Source organism: Pleurodeles waltl, chromosome 3_1 (genome assembly GCF_031143425.1).
Source record: "Pleurodeles waltl isolate 20211129_DDA chromosome 3_1, aPleWal1.hap1.20221129, whole genome shotgun sequence".
Lineage (NCBI taxonomy): Eukaryota > Metazoa > Chordata > Amphibia > Caudata > Salamandridae > Pleurodeles > Pleurodeles waltl.
The window spans coordinates 319,927,166-319,948,220 of NC_090440.1; the positions used below are offsets into that span (position 1 = coordinate 319,927,166).

General features: G+C 42.4%; 1 protein-coding gene across 2 annotated transcripts in view; it reads left to right on the forward strand.

Moving 5' to 3' along the window:
- The window catches only part of LOC138284065 (tropomodulin-2-like), a 338,245-nt gene that overhangs the window by 260,478 nt on the left and 56,712 nt on the right, over positions 1-21,055 (forward strand). For both annotated transcript variants that reach the window (XM_069222471.1, XM_069222472.1), the window contains exons 6-8: positions 8,064-8,194; positions 10,810-10,917; positions 14,110-14,253. In XM_069222471.1, coding sequence (XP_069078572.1) covers positions 8,064-8,194; positions 10,810-10,917; positions 14,110-14,253 — 383 coding nt within the window. The remainder of the gene's footprint in view (positions 1-8,063; positions 8,195-10,809; positions 10,918-14,109; positions 14,254-21,055) is intronic.

Genomic DNA, 21,055 nt, shown 5'->3' on the forward strand with positions numbered 1-21,055 from the left:
CCTCTTACGGGGGCCCCTGCAGTGCCCATGCCATTGGGGCCCCACGGCACCCCCTACCGCCATCCTGTTCCTGGCGGTAGGGGGTGTCAGAATCCCCATGGCTGCGGAGCACGCTCCGCAGCCATGGAGGATTCCCCCGAGCAGCGGGAAGTCGGCGGGAGACCGCCGACTTTCCGCTTCTGACCGCGGCTGAACCGCCGCGGTCAGAATGCTCGTGGGAGCACTGTTGGCGGTGCTCCCGTGGTCGGTGGCCCTGGCGGCCACCGGCCGCCAGGGTCAGAAAGACCCCCTTAATGTTATGCTGCACAAGCCTGATAAAGATTTTTCAGAGGTGATGGATTTTTGTTCTCTGTTGCTGCTAAATGTCAGTGTGAAAGTTCTTAGCAACATTCTGGTATCCCAACTGCTGGTGCTCTTGCTTCGGTTGGTCTACAAGGACCAATGTGGATGTATATATATCTCGTAGGAATACCCAATGCACTTTACATAGGGTGTCATTGGTCATGCATGATTCCATTATAGATAAAGATCAGTACGCACTGGGGCTACTTGACATCGAACAAGCGTTGGACTCATTTTTGTGGGAGGTTTTGTGGAAAGTCCTGCAGAAAGTAAGTATAGGTGAGTGTTATATAAACTGTTTTACAGAGTCCCGTCAGTGAGGGTGGGAAGCATTTCTCCCTACACCGAGGAACTCAACAGAGTTGCCCTCTTTCGCCCCTGTTATCCACGCTAACGATGGAGCAATTGGCTTGCCAAATCTGGAGTGTGATGCACAGCTGGGGGATACAGATCGGGGAGAATACACATGTGATCTCCTTATATGCGGACTATGCTCTACTCTCTCTGCGCCAGCCGATTTACTCAGTCCTCAATATACTGGCTGCGCTCGCCAAGTTCGGTGATGTCTCTGGGTTGCAGGTTAACTGCTCTAAATCCAAACTGTTCCCGATGGGAGAACTGGCCAGTAGATTAGAGATGGATCTTCCCAGATTGGATCTTCCTTGAGAAACGAAGGGAGTCAGATATCTTGGGATTAGACTTGCACATGAAGCGCTGGAGATTGAGGCTGCTAAAATTGGCAGGGCGCTAGACAGGTTAACACTAACTGTAAAATTCTGGAAACCCTGTGGCTATCCTTGATGGGGAAGCTGTCTTTGGTTAATATGGTAATATTGGCGTGATTCCTCAATATCTTTCAGGGTGCCTTATTTGTGATTCCTAGAAAATACTTTGTGGTCTTAGATAAGTTGATAGTTGAACTTCTGTGTGCTTCTGGAAGGAAGAAGATTAGTCTGGCCACTTTCAAGTGTCCTAAGAGTAATGGGGATCTCAAACTACCAAACCTGGAACTACCTTGTAGCACAGCTGCAACATGCAATACATTGGATGGATGACATGGAGAACTTGGACAGTAGTTTATAGAGGAGGAGTTGCAATGATGTCACACTGACAGAACTACTGTTGATGGGTGCAAGGGTCCCAGCATCCGTACCATATGTGGTACGGCAGGTTTGCTGGGCAAGGGACAAGGCGGCCAGACTTGTGCTGTGTAGGGCCCCTTTCACACCGGACATGAATATCTCAGAATTACTCCCATTCTCACTATTGCACATTCAATGTTGAGAGATAGGTGGCATGTGGGTGGATGTGCAAAGTTGGAGTACCTGTACCCAGACGATCACTTCATTATTTGACAGATGCCATAGAATTGTTTCAATTAGGAACTCACCAATTCCTACTGCTTGCAAAAATAGCGGCAACGGCCCGTGTCATATGGCACTCCTTCCCAGAGGCACCCAGGATGTCCCATGCATTGTAAACTCTGTTGAATATGGAGGGGAAGCGGTGACTATCTCACATATCCATAGGCCACTGAGAGAGGACTTACCTCTGGTAGACTTACCAATACGCGGCAAGTGCCATGCTCTTTTGGAGGCGCCACTGTCACCCAAGGACTGGGAGAGGGGGTGAAATTTACCTCTTCTAATGCAAGTTTTAAATTAATCCAATATAATGTGGTACATCAGGTTTATCTCACTCCTAGTATGCTACATAATATATACCACAAATGCCCATCCTCCTGCCCCCTCTGTACCGGGCAGGGTGCAGACTTCATTAATATGCTAAGGGGTGCCCTAAATTGTATGACTACTAGGAGGTGATTTTGAAGTGCTTCAACTCAGTCACAAGGTGGTCAATCCCGAGGGATATAGGGCAGTGTCTCTTGGGACTGATTCCTATGAAGAAAAAAAGGAACTGAGCAGGAAGTTTCTTCTTCTGGGCCTTGTACTAGCCAAACGCAGAGTAGCCATTAGATGCTTGTCCCCGAACATTGCAGAATGGCAGAGATATATGGTTGAATGGGTGAATGCTGAGGAGTGCCATATGCGGAAAAAACTTTGGGATAATAAACTTGCAGGCGATCTGCAGGCCTGCTCACTGAGCTACCGGATCCCCCTGATGCCTTACCCCCATTAACTTGCTTGAGGGATGGAATTGGTATAATGCATGATGGTTGATGGAGGAGGGGGATAGGAATGGCACCTTCATCTTTACTGTAGTTGTGAAACTTGGCTGCCTGACACTTGTTGTGCCTGGTTCAATAAATAGTGTTCAGCTTGAACTGTAGAGAGGAGAAGCGGACTGGGTAGTTGTCATTAACATGAGACTATATTTATGAAGCGTTCCCACAGTATGCACTTACTGTTATGTTTATTGCAAAATGCCAATAAAAACATAAACAAAAAAAATCCAACTTTACCATTAAAGAGGGTTTTATCAAAATTGTGACTTAAAATCCAACTTTATCATTAAAGAGAGTTTTAAATTACAATTCTTTAGGCACCAAACTCAATATTCCTACTTGCTTCCAATTGAATGTTAGCACAGATTAAATGTGAAGCAAGCCAGTGTTATTCTATGGAGAGGGAGGCCTTGCAGTAGTGAAAAGCAAGTGTAAGGATTTTTCACTACCAGGACATGTAAAACTTAAAAGGACAAGTCCAATTTTTTAAATACACTGCACCATGCCCTCCCGGACTATATAGGGCCTAGCCTAGGGGTGACATATATACTGAAAAGGAAGGTTTAGACCTGCCTAAAGGTTTATTTTACCAAATTAAAATGGTAGTTTACAACTGCACACACAGCCTGTAATGACAGGCCTGAGACATGTTTTAAAGGTTTGCTTAGTTGGGTGGCACAAGAGGTGCTGCAGGGCCACTGGTAACATTTAATTTACAGGCCCTGAGTACCTGTAGTACTACTTTACTGGTGACTTACAAGTAAATTAAATGTGCTGATTGGGTGTAGGCCAATTTCACCATATTTTAGGGAAAGGGCACAAGCATGTTAGCCACTGGTTAGCAGTGGTAAAGTACGCAGAGTCCTAAAGACCAACACAAATGGTTTCAGAAAACAGAAGGGTGAAGGCAAAAAGTTTAAGGATGGCCCTGCATGAAGGGTCTAGTCCAGCATCTGACCTCTTGTAATGTTTTTTTTTCATACATCAAAAAAAAAGATATTACAAGATGGCTATCATGTATTTGCCCACAGTATACAAAAGAGGTGAAGTCCCACTGCAGAAGTTCATGAGAATATGAAGGTACAGATTAATTTTATTGTTGTACAGGCATTATAGTCCCAAATATACAGAAAGTCACTGATTAATAGGACAAAGTACAAGATCCAAGGTCCAAATATGATGACCAAAGGAGAAGAGAGGATCAGCCAACACGTGTTTCGCTCCCTCTGGCTATATATAAGCCCGGGCTTTCTCAAGGCTGAAAATAAACAGAGAGAACAAGTTGCAAGTGGAGTTATTCATATGAACAAGTAAGATGTCATTAAAGGCACCATTAAGAGAGTGAACAGAAAGGAAATCCCATGCCAAGGTCGTTGAAGGTGTAATCATCCAAGATGTGAAATGGTTGAAACCAAGTGCTTAATAGGAAATTGATACGTAAGTGCAATTGGTGAATACAGTCAGACCCGAAGTGCTTCGAAAGTCCAGGGAAACAGAGGGACAACCAATGGCATGCCATTCATGCTCCCAAGATAAGGTAATGATAGAAGAAATGGTGGGGTGTAGAAAGAGAGTTTATTAAAAGGAAAACAGTCCGCAGTTACTTCCAGTGTCCCCAAAACCAAGTAAAATTGAGGGATCCCCTCAGTGAGCTTGTGCTCGAGAATGAAGGATAGGGGTGCTCGGATGCTAACAAACATACCACGCAAAATGAGGCAGACATGTATCAAATACAAACTGAAATAGTCCTTTTCTGTAAGAAAACAATAATCTATCGGTTGGAACATTCAGGATTTTACAGGGGTATAAAAGAGAGTATTGTAAAGCTTATTTCTGGTCATATAGACTAATAAAGCAAATAATAGAACAGAATTAAAGGGTACATACAAAATACTTTGCAACAAGTTGAGCAAAACAATAATCATACATCGGTTTACTGAGAGAAACCATCATATAGCTTATAAATAAATACGAAATTTAAAGGTTCAAAAGAGGAAACTCGTCTGGGGGACTGGATCAAGTAAAAAGAAAGAAAATGCTGCATAGTAATCTATTTGATGTGAAATGTTAAGCTAAAACGATAATATAAAGAGGCTTATGTCGGTCAATTAATTCGTAAGTTAAATAGTGCAGTCACATTATATATAAAAAGCATATTTTAAATACGGCAGTATGGCAGTCACGATATTTGGTGCTGAAGGCCACCTTCGTAAAAGGCAAACTCGCGGAATTCAGGGAGAGCCAAAGTTCGCTTGTAAGTGGGTCTACCAGCGGATAACAGCAGTATTCCAGGCCCTTACCTTAATGCAGCAGAGTCAAACTGCCGTGCAAATACGGCCGAGAACAAGGAAGATCACGGGGAACGGGACGGACGCATACGCGTCTCAAGTCGTGTTAAAATACCAGTGTCAGAGTGAATAAAGTAAACATAAAGAAAGGACTCACACGCTACGCGATGGGCAGCGCCATTTTAGTAAACAATGAACATAAATAGCTGTCATCTTGAAAATCAGATAGAAACGTAAGTGCAGAAGGCTTCGTCTTACCGGAGCCTTGTTTGACAAGATCTTATACGGTGGATGAATGTCCTCTAAAGGTTACAATAAGCTAACTGGTGAGCAGCAGTGCAAAAAGTTTAAGGATGGCCTTACAGGAAGGGTCTAGTCCAGCATCTGACCTCTTGTAATGTTTTTTTTTCATATATCAAAAAAAAAGATATTACAAGATGGCTATCATGTATTTGCCCACACCCTTGGTGGTTGTGACGTAATGATTTTTAAGCTTTTTTTTGCAAGACGATACCCTGTACTTGATATGTGGTGGAACACCCGTAAAAAGACCTATGTATTATCTTACTACAATCTGACGAATGCTAGCACACTCTTGGGGGTCAACCGTGCAGCTTATAAATCTATCATTCAATCAGTCACTCATGCTCATACATAAAAATAGAAACACATTCAAAACACACACTCCTTGCAACTGTCAGTTAGAATAGCAGCCACCATGCAAATCATTCCTCAGATACTCATGTACTCAGTTACATCCCTAGATCAAACATGCTTAATCAGTATAAGAAAGTTTGCGGAGCACAATTAGCGACTGTTTTGATGCTCACTATCAGAAATTGAGTTATTACTTGGGGTGGGTGACTACTCACCTTAAGGAATAATCACAACCCTTGTCAGGGTGAACTCTTAAAGTACTACATTATCCTGGGCTTAACCCCCTGGTATCAATGACACAGAGCAGGCAGGCTTAATGCAGGGCAGTGTGTAAAGTATCTATGCAGTACCAAAACAGTAATAAGGTCAAAATCCAAAAATCGAGAAAAATTTAATAAAAACAATAACACCAAACTGGCAAAAATTAAATAAGGAGAACCAGGTAAATGATTTTTAAATGTTTAACTAGTGCCAAAAAACATTAGGTGCCCATTATAGTCAATGGTCGATGTAAACCCATATCTAGGCCCAGTCTGACACTGGCTGTGAAGGAGCACCATTCAGATGCACCGACAAGGTTAATCCTGGTCAAAGATTTAACCTTCTGACTTTAGTCCTTTGAGTCTCAATCCACCTCAGGAATGCCTTCCTGAAGCCACCAGGACATCTTGGGAGGTACTTAGACTCAAAGATTGTCAGGCAGAGGACAACAGCAGACTCCAATCTAGGCCCAGGTGTCACGGGTAGGCCGGGCAGTTGCAAGAAGTGGCTCTTGCATCTTGTTGTATCTCTGTATTTTGATCAGGAGGTCAGTCATATGACTCTTGAAGTCAACTTCTTTGTCCTGGGTACAAGGGGGAGCATGTTCAGTCCTTTGGGACTTCCCTCAGGTCACGGACAACAGGACCAGTTCTCTTCTGTTCTTCCTCAGGTCCAGCAGTGTTCTGAAGTGGGTTCCTTGAAGTGACACATTTCAGCCTGGCACACGCTAGTGGGTGGAAATGACTCATGGGCGCACCCAAAACCAAGAGGTTAAAAGTTCCTATTGACAACCCTACCCACTTTGGGCATTTATAAGATGGTATCAGGTGTCAGCTACACTGAACGTAGGCTCTGAGGGCTTGGTGTGTATGTGGGGAGTGTACTATGGTAATCATTGTGCTTCCTCATTTGGACCACCAAAATCCAGTTTGAAGCAGCCACTGTTCTCCTAATAAGCCGAGAGACAGAAATCTAGCGGACCAAAACAGTGTTCATCAACAACCAGGCATTGGATACACAAGAATTGTCTTGCCATCCTGTTCCCGTCCTTTCAGGTGCATCCCCAGTGTTATATGTAAACCCCACGGACCTGTCAAACAGGATTTGACACTCCAGGAGAATTTGACACTTTAATGACAAAAAGGATGCTCACAGCCATGTCCCTGCAAAATCCATGAGGTTCAGAGAAGTCATCTCTGCCCACTCAGGTCAGCCCATTGTTTGCATGTGGGAGGTACTTCACATTTCGCTCACACGTCATCAGATGCTTATTACTGGCTGGCAGGCGTTGGAGAGCAAAAGCCAATTTAGCCTCCAGGAACATCAGGCTGGGAATAGTAACTTTCTAAAAGTTAGTTTTTCTTAATATTTATTAAAATTCAATGTTTGATTGCATTTTTAATAGCTAATAAAAGTACCTGTTATATTATTTCTTCTGCTAGTTTTATTTCCAAGATACAATAATAAGACTTGTAATCTGTACTCCAGTTTTCTACATACAGCTTGGATGGCCACAGTGACAAATAGTGTTTGAGGGCTAGACACTGTAAGGGCATGTTAACATTATATTTCTACATGCACTGCTGTTAAATACAATGCACTCTGCGTTTGGACCACAAGGCCTACATAGGGGAAACATTGATATTTAAAAGGGATTGATATTTGATCTGTCAACAGGCTTTATTTTGAAAGGTTGAACTGCATTTTTCTTTACATTGCTACAGTCAGACTACACTGAAAGAAATAAAGGCATGTTTGCACTGCCACTGTTTTGGGTGACCCAGTAGATGCTGCTGACCAGTAGTGACATTTAACTTACAGGCCCTGGACACACCTGGTACCATATACTAGCTACTTACAGGTAAGTCAAATATACCAATTAGATATATGAGGCTACACTGCTAAGCCTGAAGCCATGGTTGCATTGCCACTGTACTGGATGACCCAATAGGTGTTGTAGTCCAGTAGTGACATTTAGTTTAGGCCCTTGTACCATACACTAGGGACTTATAGGTAAGGTAAATATACCAATTAGGAGCATGCCATCATAGGTAAGTTAAATATACTAGTTATGCACATTCAGCCATGTTTAAACGGGGAGCACAGGCATTTTACTACTGGTTAGCAGGGGTAAAGTGCACACAGTTCTAAAGCCAGTGAAAATATAGGGTACAGCAACAGGGGAAGAATATGGTGTGACCACAGAAAAGGCAGCTTTTCTACACTCACTTTTCTCCCTAATAGTGAATATGGGATATGTAATGGTGGCAAAAATTTGATCTATATAGCAAGAGACAGAATGCCCTGAATAATATTTTCTCCTTTTGCAGGTGTGGTGAAAGCAAAAAAGGTCAAACCAGTTTATGAGGATCCACCCAACACCACCAATGTGGAAGAGACGTTGCAGAAAATAAAAGCCAATGATCCAAGTGTGCAGGAAGTGAATCTTAATAACATAAAGGTACCTGTTTGAATACTAATAGGGAATTGCAGTTAAGCCATTCAATAAGCAAGTTTACTATTACTGTGTGTGCCACTAGTTTTCATGAAGGTGCACCCAAATATTCAAAAGTACAATGATTCCAATAGGTCGCAATATTTTCATTGCCTCTAATTCATCAATAAAAAAACAGCAAACACGTTTCGTTCACTTTACTCGAATTTCATCAGGGCTGCAAACAACAAATACAATAATATATACATATTAAAAACAAATAATAAAACTCTTCAATTCCCCCATCACGAAAAAGCACATTCCTCTTAACCACGTTGTGAGCCTACAAAACCAATCACTGCCACAAAATCAGTGATACCCATACTCCCTTCATTTAAAATCTCAGTCTATAGACCCTACGAGCTACAGTCACAAACACTGAGGCAAATTTGAGAAAATGAGCAAATTGCACACTTCCTCCTTTGATTTTCATACATTTAACACATTTGTGACGATTTTCATACATTTAACACATTTGTGAATGCCAATAATACCGAGGTCTATACATGGAAATCTACTGGAATATTTCAATAGACACAATAGATAAAGCAGTAGAGTTTCCACTGGTGGGAGATCGGCTGCCACTTTACAGTTGAGTTCCTTGCGTATCAATTTTTTTTCTCAACAGATAAAATATGTTTCCCTGTGGAGAGCCCCTTCTTCCACACCCCTCTGAAATCAGAGGGTACTCTGGTTGTTCATATACTCACTTTACCCACACACATCAGCCTTTTTGGACACAAAGTACAAGTACACGGATTGGGGGTGGAGACCGTTGGGAAGGCGTGTTAGTACCCAGAATCTTACGGCTTTGTGGCTGTTCACTGCCTTCCTAAGACATACTGCTTACCACTGCACTTGGTACAAACTGTTCCCACCCTTTACTCCAGACGTACAATGGGTCAAAATACATGAAGCTGATGAGTTAAGGCGAGGACTTTACAACTTTAGCTACAACTTTTGTGTGCCTGTGGGCCAAGTGAAACACAAAAGCGAAAATGTTTTTACAAATCAGAGCCCGATAACATTTTACAATCTAAATCTTGGTTGTTCGTTTTTTTTTACTCATCATTCTGCTCATCAGATTATACATGACAGAAACTGACAATTATGAGTTACAATGCAGCAGAAATGGGGCAATAAAATATTAAACAATGTTCTTATGTTGTCAAGGAAGTCAATGGTACTGGTGCAGTGTGTAGTAGGAAAAAAGATACACCTCAATCCCCTTTGTGCAATAGCCCTTGAACACCCTACGTCTTTACTGAACAGTTCTGCTTACCTAGTCCTACATCACCAAAAATAAGCATTCTATAATGCTCTTTTGCGTGATGATGTCAGATTGGGTTGACACAACTTTTGGTAGATGACCTTTTCAGTAGGAACTTCTGCTGCTGGTTTTAAATGTTTGCAAGAGCAGTGGTACAATGAATGACTAGTCTCCTTCTTCCCCCACCCTGCTCTACCTCCCTGTTTATATCACTTTTGCAGGCTCATTTTCATCCCTGCTTTATCTCTATGTCACTGTTTTACTATCTTCTCTCGTCACTTCTTCCTCTCTCGTCCGCTTTTCTCTTTCTTGCCTTAATTCAAAGCCAGGTCCCCAAATATGAGGGCCGGTGCCTATCACCGCAGCAGCTGTGCATGTAGTTACGGGTACTGCTATTTACATGCTAAGAAAATTGCTCTAATTTCACCAATCTGTAAGAAATTTGAAACGCATTTAGCATAGCTAGGACTGCGTCACGTTTTGTGCACGTCCTTTCAAGGGGAAGTTAACCGCGATACCCGAAACAGGAGCACATCTTTAACTAGTGCTGCAAGTGCATCGGGGGCTAGTGAACCCTAATTATGGCTGTCTTTCACTCTCTGAGGGCCACGGGGTGTCAATTCCACTGCTTTCTTAAGGGCCCGTGGTACCCCTGCTAAGGCACTGGTGCAAAATATCCTAGATGCTTACCTTTAAATATCCTAGATGCTTACCTTTAAATATCCTAGATGCTTACCTTTAAATATCCTAGATGCTCACCTTTAAATATCCTAGATGCTTACCTTTAAATATCCTAGATGCTTACCTTTAAATATCCTAGATGCTTACCTTTGCGCATCGCCGCGTTAAATAACTGTAGGGGTCTTCAATACCATTCTTCTAACTTTTTTTTCTTTAAAATGAACATTTACATGGACACAGGTCAGTGACGTGCCCTCAAATGCATAGTCAGAGCTTTAAGCAAAGCACTCATAACTTGTATGGCCTCTCCTCTCAGCTTGTCCACCTAAACGAAGTTTGGAAGGTAACATTGAAAAAGCCCGTGGCCTCTTTTTTTTTTAAACACACAATGAAATAAGAACATGTGTTTTTCGTATTGTTTTTACGTGTTCATAGTGGTCTAAATGCGACTGCGTTTGTTTTAAAATCATCTGGGGAAATGCCATAAAGGAAATGCTTCATGCGCAGAATGAATGTCACCAGGGACTGTCGGCTGTACTCCTCGTGTTATAAATCTGGTTGTAATCAGAGGTCAGCGTCTTGTAGAGTGTATTCGTTTTAATGACCCCATGTGTGTTTCCTGGAACTGCAGAACATTCCGATTCCAACACTGAAAGAATTTGCGAAGGCGATGGAAACCAACACCCATGTGAACAAGCTGAGCCTTGCAGCCACCCGGAGCAACGACCCCGTCGCCATTGTAAGTAGGACTTAGTGTGGGTACTTCCAAGAACATATTCAGGATAGTTGAGGACATAAGGAATTTTATCGAAATTACAGTAAAAGCTCCTGAGGTGTAATAAATATTTTGGTATGGAATTTCACGTGACTTTTCCAAGTGAGGGCATAAACTCACATAGCACAAAATGTCTGTAGGGAGATATTTTCTGCAAATATATAACTTTACAACTCCTGCAATTACTACACATGTCTGTTCCACGCTGCCTTTACCATGCATACCTTTACAATGCACAGTAAGTATATGTAAGGTAAATATAGGTAAGTAGATATAATTTTTTTTTTTTTAAGTAACTTAATGTATATGTTGTTTATGGTGAGCCCCCAACAACTTCTATGGTTTAAATTTACTACTAAGCTCCCTTCATCTCTACCCACCCTTAAAGCTTACAATTACCCTTAACTCCGTTTACCACCACTCATCCTTATCAATGCCCACCCCTGAACCCTAAAATTGCCCTTATCTCTATTTACTACTACCCACCCTTAAAGCCTAAAATTACCCTTACCTCCCTTTTACCACTATCCACCTCAAACCCTAAAATTACCCTAATCTCCTTTTACAACTACCCATTCCTAAACCCTAAACTTACCCTGTTATCCCTTTTCCACTACCCACACCTAAATCATTTTTTAAATAAGATAATAATAATGGTATTTAAAAAACATAATTTACCTGTGTGGTAAAGGCTGCATGGTAAAGGCGCTGCATCATAAAGACTGCGTTGGAAAGGCTCCATCCCTTTTTCCGATCACTGCAATCTCCTATAGGCAAAAATCACACAAATGTTGCATTCAGTGAAATGGCGAGGGTTACAAACATTTCTCATTATGTGAAATTATAGAAATTTTACAGGATTATGCTTGTGTCATGAAAATTATGCACTGGCCTTTTCAGCCCACATTTAGGAAGCCACAGGGCACACTGGGACTACTGGACCAGAACTGTGGTGGTTCAAAAAAATTGATACTGGTATCCTTGGGTTAGTCCTCCGGTTGCGTGGCAAACTATGACAAGTGCACCCTTAACGCATTTATTCTCCAAATTGCAAGGTCGAGCAGTCCACGCCTTCTCAGGTAGTTAGTGTGGGTGGTAAAGACTGAGAACTCCATGATAAACCAACAAACCTAATAAATTAATGTCCAGTCCATAATTAGATAGCTATCAGATTTCAGATTAAAGGATCTCACTCTGGTTAAAATCATCTCATCCTTGGGCTTATGCTGAGATGCTGCACCCGCCTGGGTGACCTCCTCTTAGTCTGTGGTGTCCCTCCTGTGTCTTATACCCTGTAAGCTGAGTGTAGTGCAAGTGTTTCACTGCGTGGTTTCCACTGGGAAACCATTGGATCAATTTAGATAGTTCCTTTGTACAAAAACTTCTTACTGATAAAAATAAGCCTGTATCATGGTGTGGCTTTGCTCATGTTTACAGTCTATGCTACCTGCATGTCATAGGACTCCGACTGGCATCTCTTTGTCTGTATATAAGGAACAGTGCTTTCTGTGGGAGCAGGTACATAGGAATCAAGTGATTTAGATCAAGGAAGAGAAAATAAGTCACTTCTGCAGAATATTAAATAGTAAATAAATAACATAATCTATAATATAATAGAAAACAATTGGGTATACTTTACACAAGAAAATGCATTGCAATAACAAAATGTATTTGAAATATTTCAGTTAATGGAAAATTCATAACCCATCACTGGATAGAACATGCGATCCACAGGCATATTTATGTACCTGTTAAAGCTGTTGTAAGTGATTTAAATGGTCTGACGCATTGCAGTAAGGCGCGTCAATGTAATGAAAAAGGGAGAGATCAGTAAGGGCAATGGCTCCAAAAGCACATACGAAAGATACCTATGATAACTCGTTGGAAATTACAATATGCCTAGAAAATGTTAGTTTTTACGAGGTTCCAACGATATTAGCATCAACATTTCACCCCTCATTCAACCTTTATATGGAGTCACCATCAGGACGGAATCTCTGCCAAATTAAGAGGAAGCAGCAGTCTAAACTCTGAAGAGAGGGTCAGGGGTGTCAGGAAACAGAGGCAATTAATTATCACAGAAATAAAAAAATAAAAGCGTCTTTAGAAACCCTGGAATAGCCTTCGAAGGGTGCTGGAAAATACATGACCGAAAGTGGCAGAGCAAAACAGCCACAGCCAATGTGCAACAAGGGAGGCAACCAGGTAGGTAGGTGCCGGGCAAGGAACAAAACCCTGTAGTGTATCCCAGGGTATCTGTAGAGGAATGTCACTCAGTGTCCTGGCAGGGAGATCCAACTTCCCATCTAGGCGCAGCAGCATGCACAGACCGCTGGTGAGTCGAGTGGTCAGAGACTATCATTGTCACAGTCTGTGACTGTCATCCACATTCTCTAAGTCTCTCTCAACCACTTCAGGTGTTAGCTTGGCGGGAGGGGTTGGTGAGGGTTGACCTTTGGTATATGTGGCCTCCAGGCACAGACATCTATTGGGAGGTTCAGCTTCTGAGCCAGACGTACCTAGCAGGTGCAACTTCCTTCTTGTATCCCTCCAAGTCACAGAACAATTTCTGGACCTTTGCATTACATAGGACAGGCCTAGGTTTCACCGTGCACATTAGAGTAGCATGGTAACGGGGTCAGTAAAAATCAGAGTCACATACAGTGGGATCACTCAGGGCACAGTTTCAAAGTTTCTCAAAGGTGTGTCATCTTCAAATAGTTTACAGTATTTGTGGGACCACTTTAGAGTCCTGGTCCTCCTTTTGACTTTGAAACCACAGGTAATACCAGTTAACAATCTAGTTTCTGATAGCATCCACTTAAACGTTAATCTTGTTATGCTACTGTTATCAGGATAATTCAGGCAATAACTTTGATGGGTAAATTGGAAGACATAAATACAAGAAATTATTTGGACTTCATCATCCACAAAATATGTTTTTAAGAAGGTGCACTAATTGAAAAGAATAAGGTAGCGCATCTTAAACTTTATTTTGCTACTGTTCTGAGCATCTCTCTGCCTGTTACATTATTTGTGACTGCACACTACCTATAATATCTCTTCAGGACATATTTGCTAAATCTTGACCTTGAAATAACACATGCTCTAACATGTACCTTTCTTTCCATTCATGTGCTTTTTCCAAAAATCTAGGCCTTTTCAGAGATGCTGAAAGTTAACAAAACTCTTAAGAGCTTTAATGTAGAGACCAATTTCATCACAGGGACGGGTATCCTGGCTCTAGTGGAAGCACTGAAAGAAAATCAAACGTTGACAGAGATAAAGATTGCCAACCAGGTAAGATGTTATAGCATTACGTTTTCTTATGTTCTTGACTGGCATAAACGTCTTGCTGCTAAATGAATAAGGGCCTCATTTACAGTTTGGATGAAATTGAAAATTTCCCAGTTTCTGGTGGAAATTCAAAATAGAGAGTAGAATACACCAGCCCAGTTGCCTCAATAATACTATCCCTACCATGGAAGAAATCACATCAGTGCATTGTACTCCGTATTTGGAGGTTCCCCAACAATTGGGAAATTATTAGCTCCCTCCAAACTCTAGGACAGGTCCAAGTAAAGATCATGGTAGGTGAGATTCCTTGGAAATTATCTATGATTTTAACAATTAATAGAACAGAACACTGATGTATTAAGATTCCTATTAAGAAATCGTAGATTGCCTCAAATCATGATTTACAATTTCTTAATGAGAATTTACTGAAATGCATTTGGCAGACGTGAGTGCAATTTGCATAATGACTTCTATGGAATGCAGTAGTATTTTGTGAACTAACCTATGTATTAATAGGTTTCTTCACAAAATACGGATTCGTAGTGGGTTGCAGTTCGACCTACATCATTAATATGCATGAGGTAGGACACAAATTGAGACCCTCCACAATTAGTTAAAGTTACAGGTAAGGTGGCCTGCTGGGGTCAGCAGTCAACCATGTCTTTGATCGCTTTTTAAACACAGCAATCTTTTTTTAAATGCATTCCATTTTCCTAGAAGGAAAATTAATACCTTTATAAACATTTTAATACAAGAGTCTTTAGGAACACTGCCTGATCATAAAAAATGGTTTTGTTGACATACACAAAGAGGAAGAAAGAAACCATTCCCGCTTGCGAATGCTTACCACCACTTTTGATTTGGTGTAGAAAATTAATGTTCTGCAACCAGATTTTGGTTGAAATTCATTAATACCTAAGCTAAAGAATCGGTATTTGGAAGGGACACACTACACAGCCCTTCCAAATACCGCTTCTTTATGGATTCTAAAAACGAAATATTGTGATGTTATCGAATCACAATATGGCTTTGGTACATTTAAGAAAGACATTTTGCGGTCTCAAAGGCTCAAATCTGACCTTTGCGACCGTAAAAATTGCTTGACCGAAGTTTGCACCCTATATGTACAGTAATTAAGCTATAATACCAGATACCATTGAAAGGCATTACACATCATGGCTGACTGCACAGAAAATACTATACTCTCCCATATGGAATCAGCTAAACAGCAGAACCACAGGAGACATCTGGCCATGCGCACTGAGCTAGCAGTACATACATTTAAAAGTGCCCACTTTGATAATGAAAGCCATTGCACTCTATAAAGATTAGTGTAATAGCGACATTTATTTATTTTACGTTTTGTTACTGTTATATGGATAGTGCTATTTTATATGTTCATTGTTACAAACCACTTTGGGTGTTGGTATATCAGAATCCGTGTTGATAAGGAGGTCATTTAGGTTATTATGTCATTTCAGAGGACACAGCTAAAGCCTATAGAATGTAGACACAAATATTTTTCTCAGAAATGCATTTTGAGTGTCCTGTAATAACTACTTTACAGTTCAATATTTTTACAGTAAATATGGTTCATGTGATATTTACTATACACATTAATTACCTTTTTCTGATATCCATTTTAATGATGCACTACAGAAAGACATGCTCCATTTTGGGCAGAGAGCAATTCAAGTGAAATTCATTGGTGCACTATTGAACTTCTATTTTGCCTTTAAAATACTTCTCTCTCGGAATGTCTGTAAACATTGTACTAGTGAAATGGCATCTGCATTGGGTGAATCATTTGTGGATTCACTTGCTGTGCATATTCCATCACCTAGTATTTGAAAAATATATAATTTTTTTTTATCAAACAGTTGTTTGAGTGTTAACAGAAGGCCACTTTTCATGGGAGCAAGTTAAGCTCACAAGCTCAAGCCTTTGACTACGCCACTTATTCTAAAATGCACTGTACAACATCTTAGCAGATAATGCATTTTCCTTTCTAAAGCACCGATATCCACTTCACCTTCCTGTCTTAAAACCTCTGTTCTTGTTCACTTGTCACTCAATGCTTTTCATTGCTTGCCTGGCCAGCCCGCTACAGGACAAGGCCTGCTTCGCAGGTTGTCTTTTCCTTCACTATTTACGCTGCTCCTCCTTATCTCCCTTTACTTGAAAACCACATCTCTTTCATTATAGCCACCACAATGCCCCAGAAAAATATCTCTGATGTGATCTTTCTGTCTCCCCTTACCATCTTCACCTTGTCTACCCCACCCACCCTGTAGCACTTCAAACAGTGTTTCCAAAAACAGCCTGCTGCGCAGTAAGAGCAGGTGGGCGCCACGATACTTAAATAGCACTGGGCAGTCATGCACTAAGACCTTCTGTCTAATCACTTTAATCCCCTTTACCTTGCAGTAACCTCTCACTTCCCTGTTCATATTATTCCTGTTGATTTATACCTGTTTCCCAACTCCTCTCCATACTCAAGTAGGTTGCAATTGCATCCAAAACAGATGCACCCTGGCCTATCTTTCTCTCACCTTCCCCAAGTCTTGTTTCACCATCTTATTCAGTTCCAGCTCAGCTTGGATCAAGTAATTTTCTCCCTGATGGATCAATAAGGTGTGTTCATTTATCCCTCAGCCCCAGAAATATGCAGTAACTGCCCCCACCTCTCACCTCCTAAACTGTATCAATGGACTGCCACTTTGCAAAAGTCCAGTCCCAGTAGTTGCTCATATTTCTTCAAGGTGGAGTGACCACACACCCATAACTCCCCCCACCGCCACTCCTCACTAACAAACTTGTAAAACAAAAAATCATCATCACTTCCTGTATCCTGCCCTCTCAGTTTCTGGGTGCACATATTTCCACATGCAATCACTCCACCATAATCCCAGAAATGTTAATTTACCATTTTTCAAGTCCAACATAAACTGTTGTGTCTGAACCTATCCTGAAAGAATGAGCGTCAAATATGTTTGCCTCTTAGCCAAGTTTCTTAAAGAACAACCTTAACACCCAGAACACCTGCCTACCTATGAATTTCCTTCCAATCTTGTGCAAGAACAAACAACTTTCCACCTCACCTCTCAAATCAGTAAAATGTTTACATAGTTGTCCAGGACATACTGCGGCCACACAGGAAGACAGTATTCACCCCCATTGCCCATCACCTTCTGATCGGTCTTGGATTTCTTTACTCACACTTGCATCTGTCACCTCTCATCCACACATCCCCTTTTATAAAATCGCTTGGAATGCCCCAGAGAACAAAATGAATGATCATCTTAAAAAGCATAAATTCCCAGGTAGACATGCACACAGCTCTCATCTGTTTGACGATACCTTTCAGTCCACAGTAATTGATAGCAGCAGCCACTTCTCATCCACCTCTGTCTGGCTCATCTTCTAAAACCCTCCTTTCCAACTGAACGCTCCACCACTTGGTGTCGCGCCGCGCGGTGCGGCGCGAGCCGAGAGCTCGACTTCTGCCGGGCGTTCGGCTCGGGCCGCGCACCGCGTTATTAAGACGCGGCGCGCCCCCAGCCTCTCCTGCGCGTTTCGAGGCCCCAGATTTGCTTGGGGCCTCGTTCTTCCTTCTGCCTTTCACTGTCCCAGGGGTCTCTGAACCCTCTTACCTGTTTTTCTTCGTTTCTTTGTCCTTTCTTCTTTTTGCAGTCTGTTGTGTGCCTTTCTTTATGTCTTTTCCTCCTTCCCAGATTCCTGTGCTTTCCCAGCATTCCTTGTTCCCTATTCTCTATGGTTCCTCTACTATTCTGTTCTATATATTGTTTCCCTATCTAAGATGGTGTCCTTTTACTTCCTGTGGGTCACTTCCTGTTTTTTGGTATATAAGGGCTGTGTTTTTCCTCTTTCTTTGCGCTGCAACACTTTCTGCTCAGTTGGTGTCTTCGCTCCTGATTTCCTTGCCTTTTGGTTTTGGACTCAGCATTCTGTGTTTTCTGATTTTTGCTCCTTTTGGATTCCTGTTTGTTTGTTCTTGTTTTTCTCCAGGACTTTTCCTGTTTGGAGGTTTTTCCCCTTTGGAAGGGGTTTTTCCCTCTGGCGCTACTTTCTGAAGGGCACGGTCTGTTCTTGGTGTCTCCATTGCCTACAGCACCGTGGCTACCAGAAAGAGTCGCCCCTTTTTGGGCCAAAGCCGAACATTGAAGATTCACGCCACCAGATCTGCAAATTCCAGGCGCAAGCAGCACGTGAGTCGTGACAGATTGCAGCGCCTAACCATTCCGACGTCCTCAAACACCATGGATAATACAGTGGCGGCTGCTGCAGATCCGGAGCAATCTCTGTTAACCACGATTCAGCAACAAGCCCAGGAATTGCAACAACTACGTAATGAAAATGCTGCGTTACGACAGGCTTTGGCCCTCCGCACCAGTGATGTTCCGACAATCTCCGCTTCTACCCCTTGTTTCTCTGGTGAACCAACCAAGCTTCGCGAGTTCTTGGATGCTTTAACGGTGTATTTCGCCTTCCGACCTACTCAATTCTCCCACGACAGGACCAAGGTGGGTAATCTTATCAGTGCCTTATCCGGTCCAGCCTTGGCCTGGGCAACCCCGATGGTGTCCTCCGACGACCCTGTATTGTCATACTATTCCGCCTTTGTGAGTCGCTTCAAACAAATGTTTAGCCGTCCTGGATTGGAAGCCTCCGCTGAAGAAGCCTTGTGCGACATCCAACAAGGCTCCCAAGACGTCCTGCAATATTTAACCCGTTTTCGTCAGCTGGCGGCAGAGACCACTTGGGTGGAACGTACTCTGGTAACATTATTTCGTAGAGGACTCAAAGAAGAAATAAAGGATGAACTAGTGCATTCTACCAGAGCGGAAGATCTTCGTGGCCTGATGGATCAAGCACTGTCCATCGAATATCGTCTTCAGGAACGGAGATCGGAAAAGAAAAGGAGTAGAGGGTTTACCCAGCCAAGTAGCTCACGTGCATACCTGCAGCGTTCCGAGGAACCTCGCACTCCTGCTAGAGACATCGAAGGGGAACCCATGCAGGTGGATACTACCCGAGGTCCGCTCTCTGCTAGTGAACGAGAAGACAGACGCAAGAGAGGGTTGTGCCTGTATTGTGGTTCTGCTGGTCACATACTCCGTACCTGTCCAGTACGTCCGTCCAGACCTTCGGGAAACGCCACCTCCCGTCCTCTGTAAGAAGGGAGGGGACGGGATCTACAGCTATACCTTCCATCAGCTCCTTTAATGACAATACAACTGCCTTGTTCATCTTTCCTGTCCTGTTACAACTTCCTGACGGTCGTCAAGAAAAGACTATGGCATTACTAGACTGTGGTGCTAGTGGTATATACATGGACAAGACATGGGCTGCTGCTAACCTAGTTCCTACTCAAGCAAAAGAAGTACCCGAACAGGTACACACTGTGGATGGATCTTTGATATCCTCTGGTCCTGTAGACACCACTACCCTGATGTTAAGTCTACAGGTGGGAAACCATCAAGAACACATCTCCTTCGATCTTATTACGTCCCCTAACCATACCATCATTCTTGGAAATCCGTGGCTCATTAGACATAACCCATATATAAATTGGGTTACCCGGACAGTCTCTTTGTCTTCGCAATTTTGTCACGAGAACTGTTTTACTTCCGACAAGTATTGGTCTCCGAAAAGATCCTTAGCTACTGAAGGTGCCACTGGTATGTCCATTAATACGGTCCAAGGGGTCCCAGACCACTATTTGGAGTTTCAGGATATTTTCCAAAAACCGTCAAAACCTGTGCTACCTCCACATCGAGAATATGATTGTGCAATTCCATTAGAACCCGGCACAATTGTTCCTTTTGGGAGGATGTACTCCCTCACGGAACCCGAAAGGGAAGTTCTAAAGGAGTATCTGGACGAAAATATACAGAGTGGTCTTATTGTTCCATCGTCGTCTCCGGCTGGGGCCCCTCTCTTTTTTGTGCCCAAGAAGACTAAGGATCTTCGTCCGTGCCTGGATTTTCGAGGTCTGAATAAAATCACCATTAAAGATCGTTATCCTTTGCCTCTCATCAGGGACATACTGGAAGCAATCAGAGGGGCCCAACGTTTTACTAAATTGGATTTACGAGGAGCCTACCACCTTTTACGCATAAGAGAAGGCGACGAATGGAAGACAGCATTCAGGACCCCATTTGGCCATTTTGAATATAGGGTTATGCCGTTTGGTCTTACTAACGCCCCCGCAATCTTCCAGAGATTTATGGACTCAGTGTTTTCAGACCTACTTAATCAGACAGTCGTGATCTACCTAGATGACATTCTTATTTATTCTAGAAATCCTGAACTCCATACTTCCCATGTGAAACAAGTTCTTCAAAGACTTCGTGATCATCAACTATTTTGCAAACCAGAGAAATGTGAGTTCGACATAACGGAAGTCAAATATCTGGGCTATCATTTAAGTCCCACCGGCATAGCTATGGATCAAGAAAAGGTACAAGCTATCCTAGAGTGGCCTTCTCCTTCTACCATAAAAGAAACACAATGTTTCCTAGGTTTAGCAAACTTCTATCGACAATTCATTCTAGACTTTGCCAGTCAGACTAGCCACATAACTCACACCTTAAAGAAGGACAATTTAAAGAAGGGGTTTGTCTGGACTGAGGCTGCTGAAGCAGCCTTTCAAAGCTTAAAGAGAGCCTTCACCCAAGCCCCCATCTTAAGACATCCAGATACCACCAAGCAATTTATAGTAGTAACTGATGCTTCTGAGAGAGCCATCGGAGCTGTCTTACTCCAACGACAAGAGGATGAT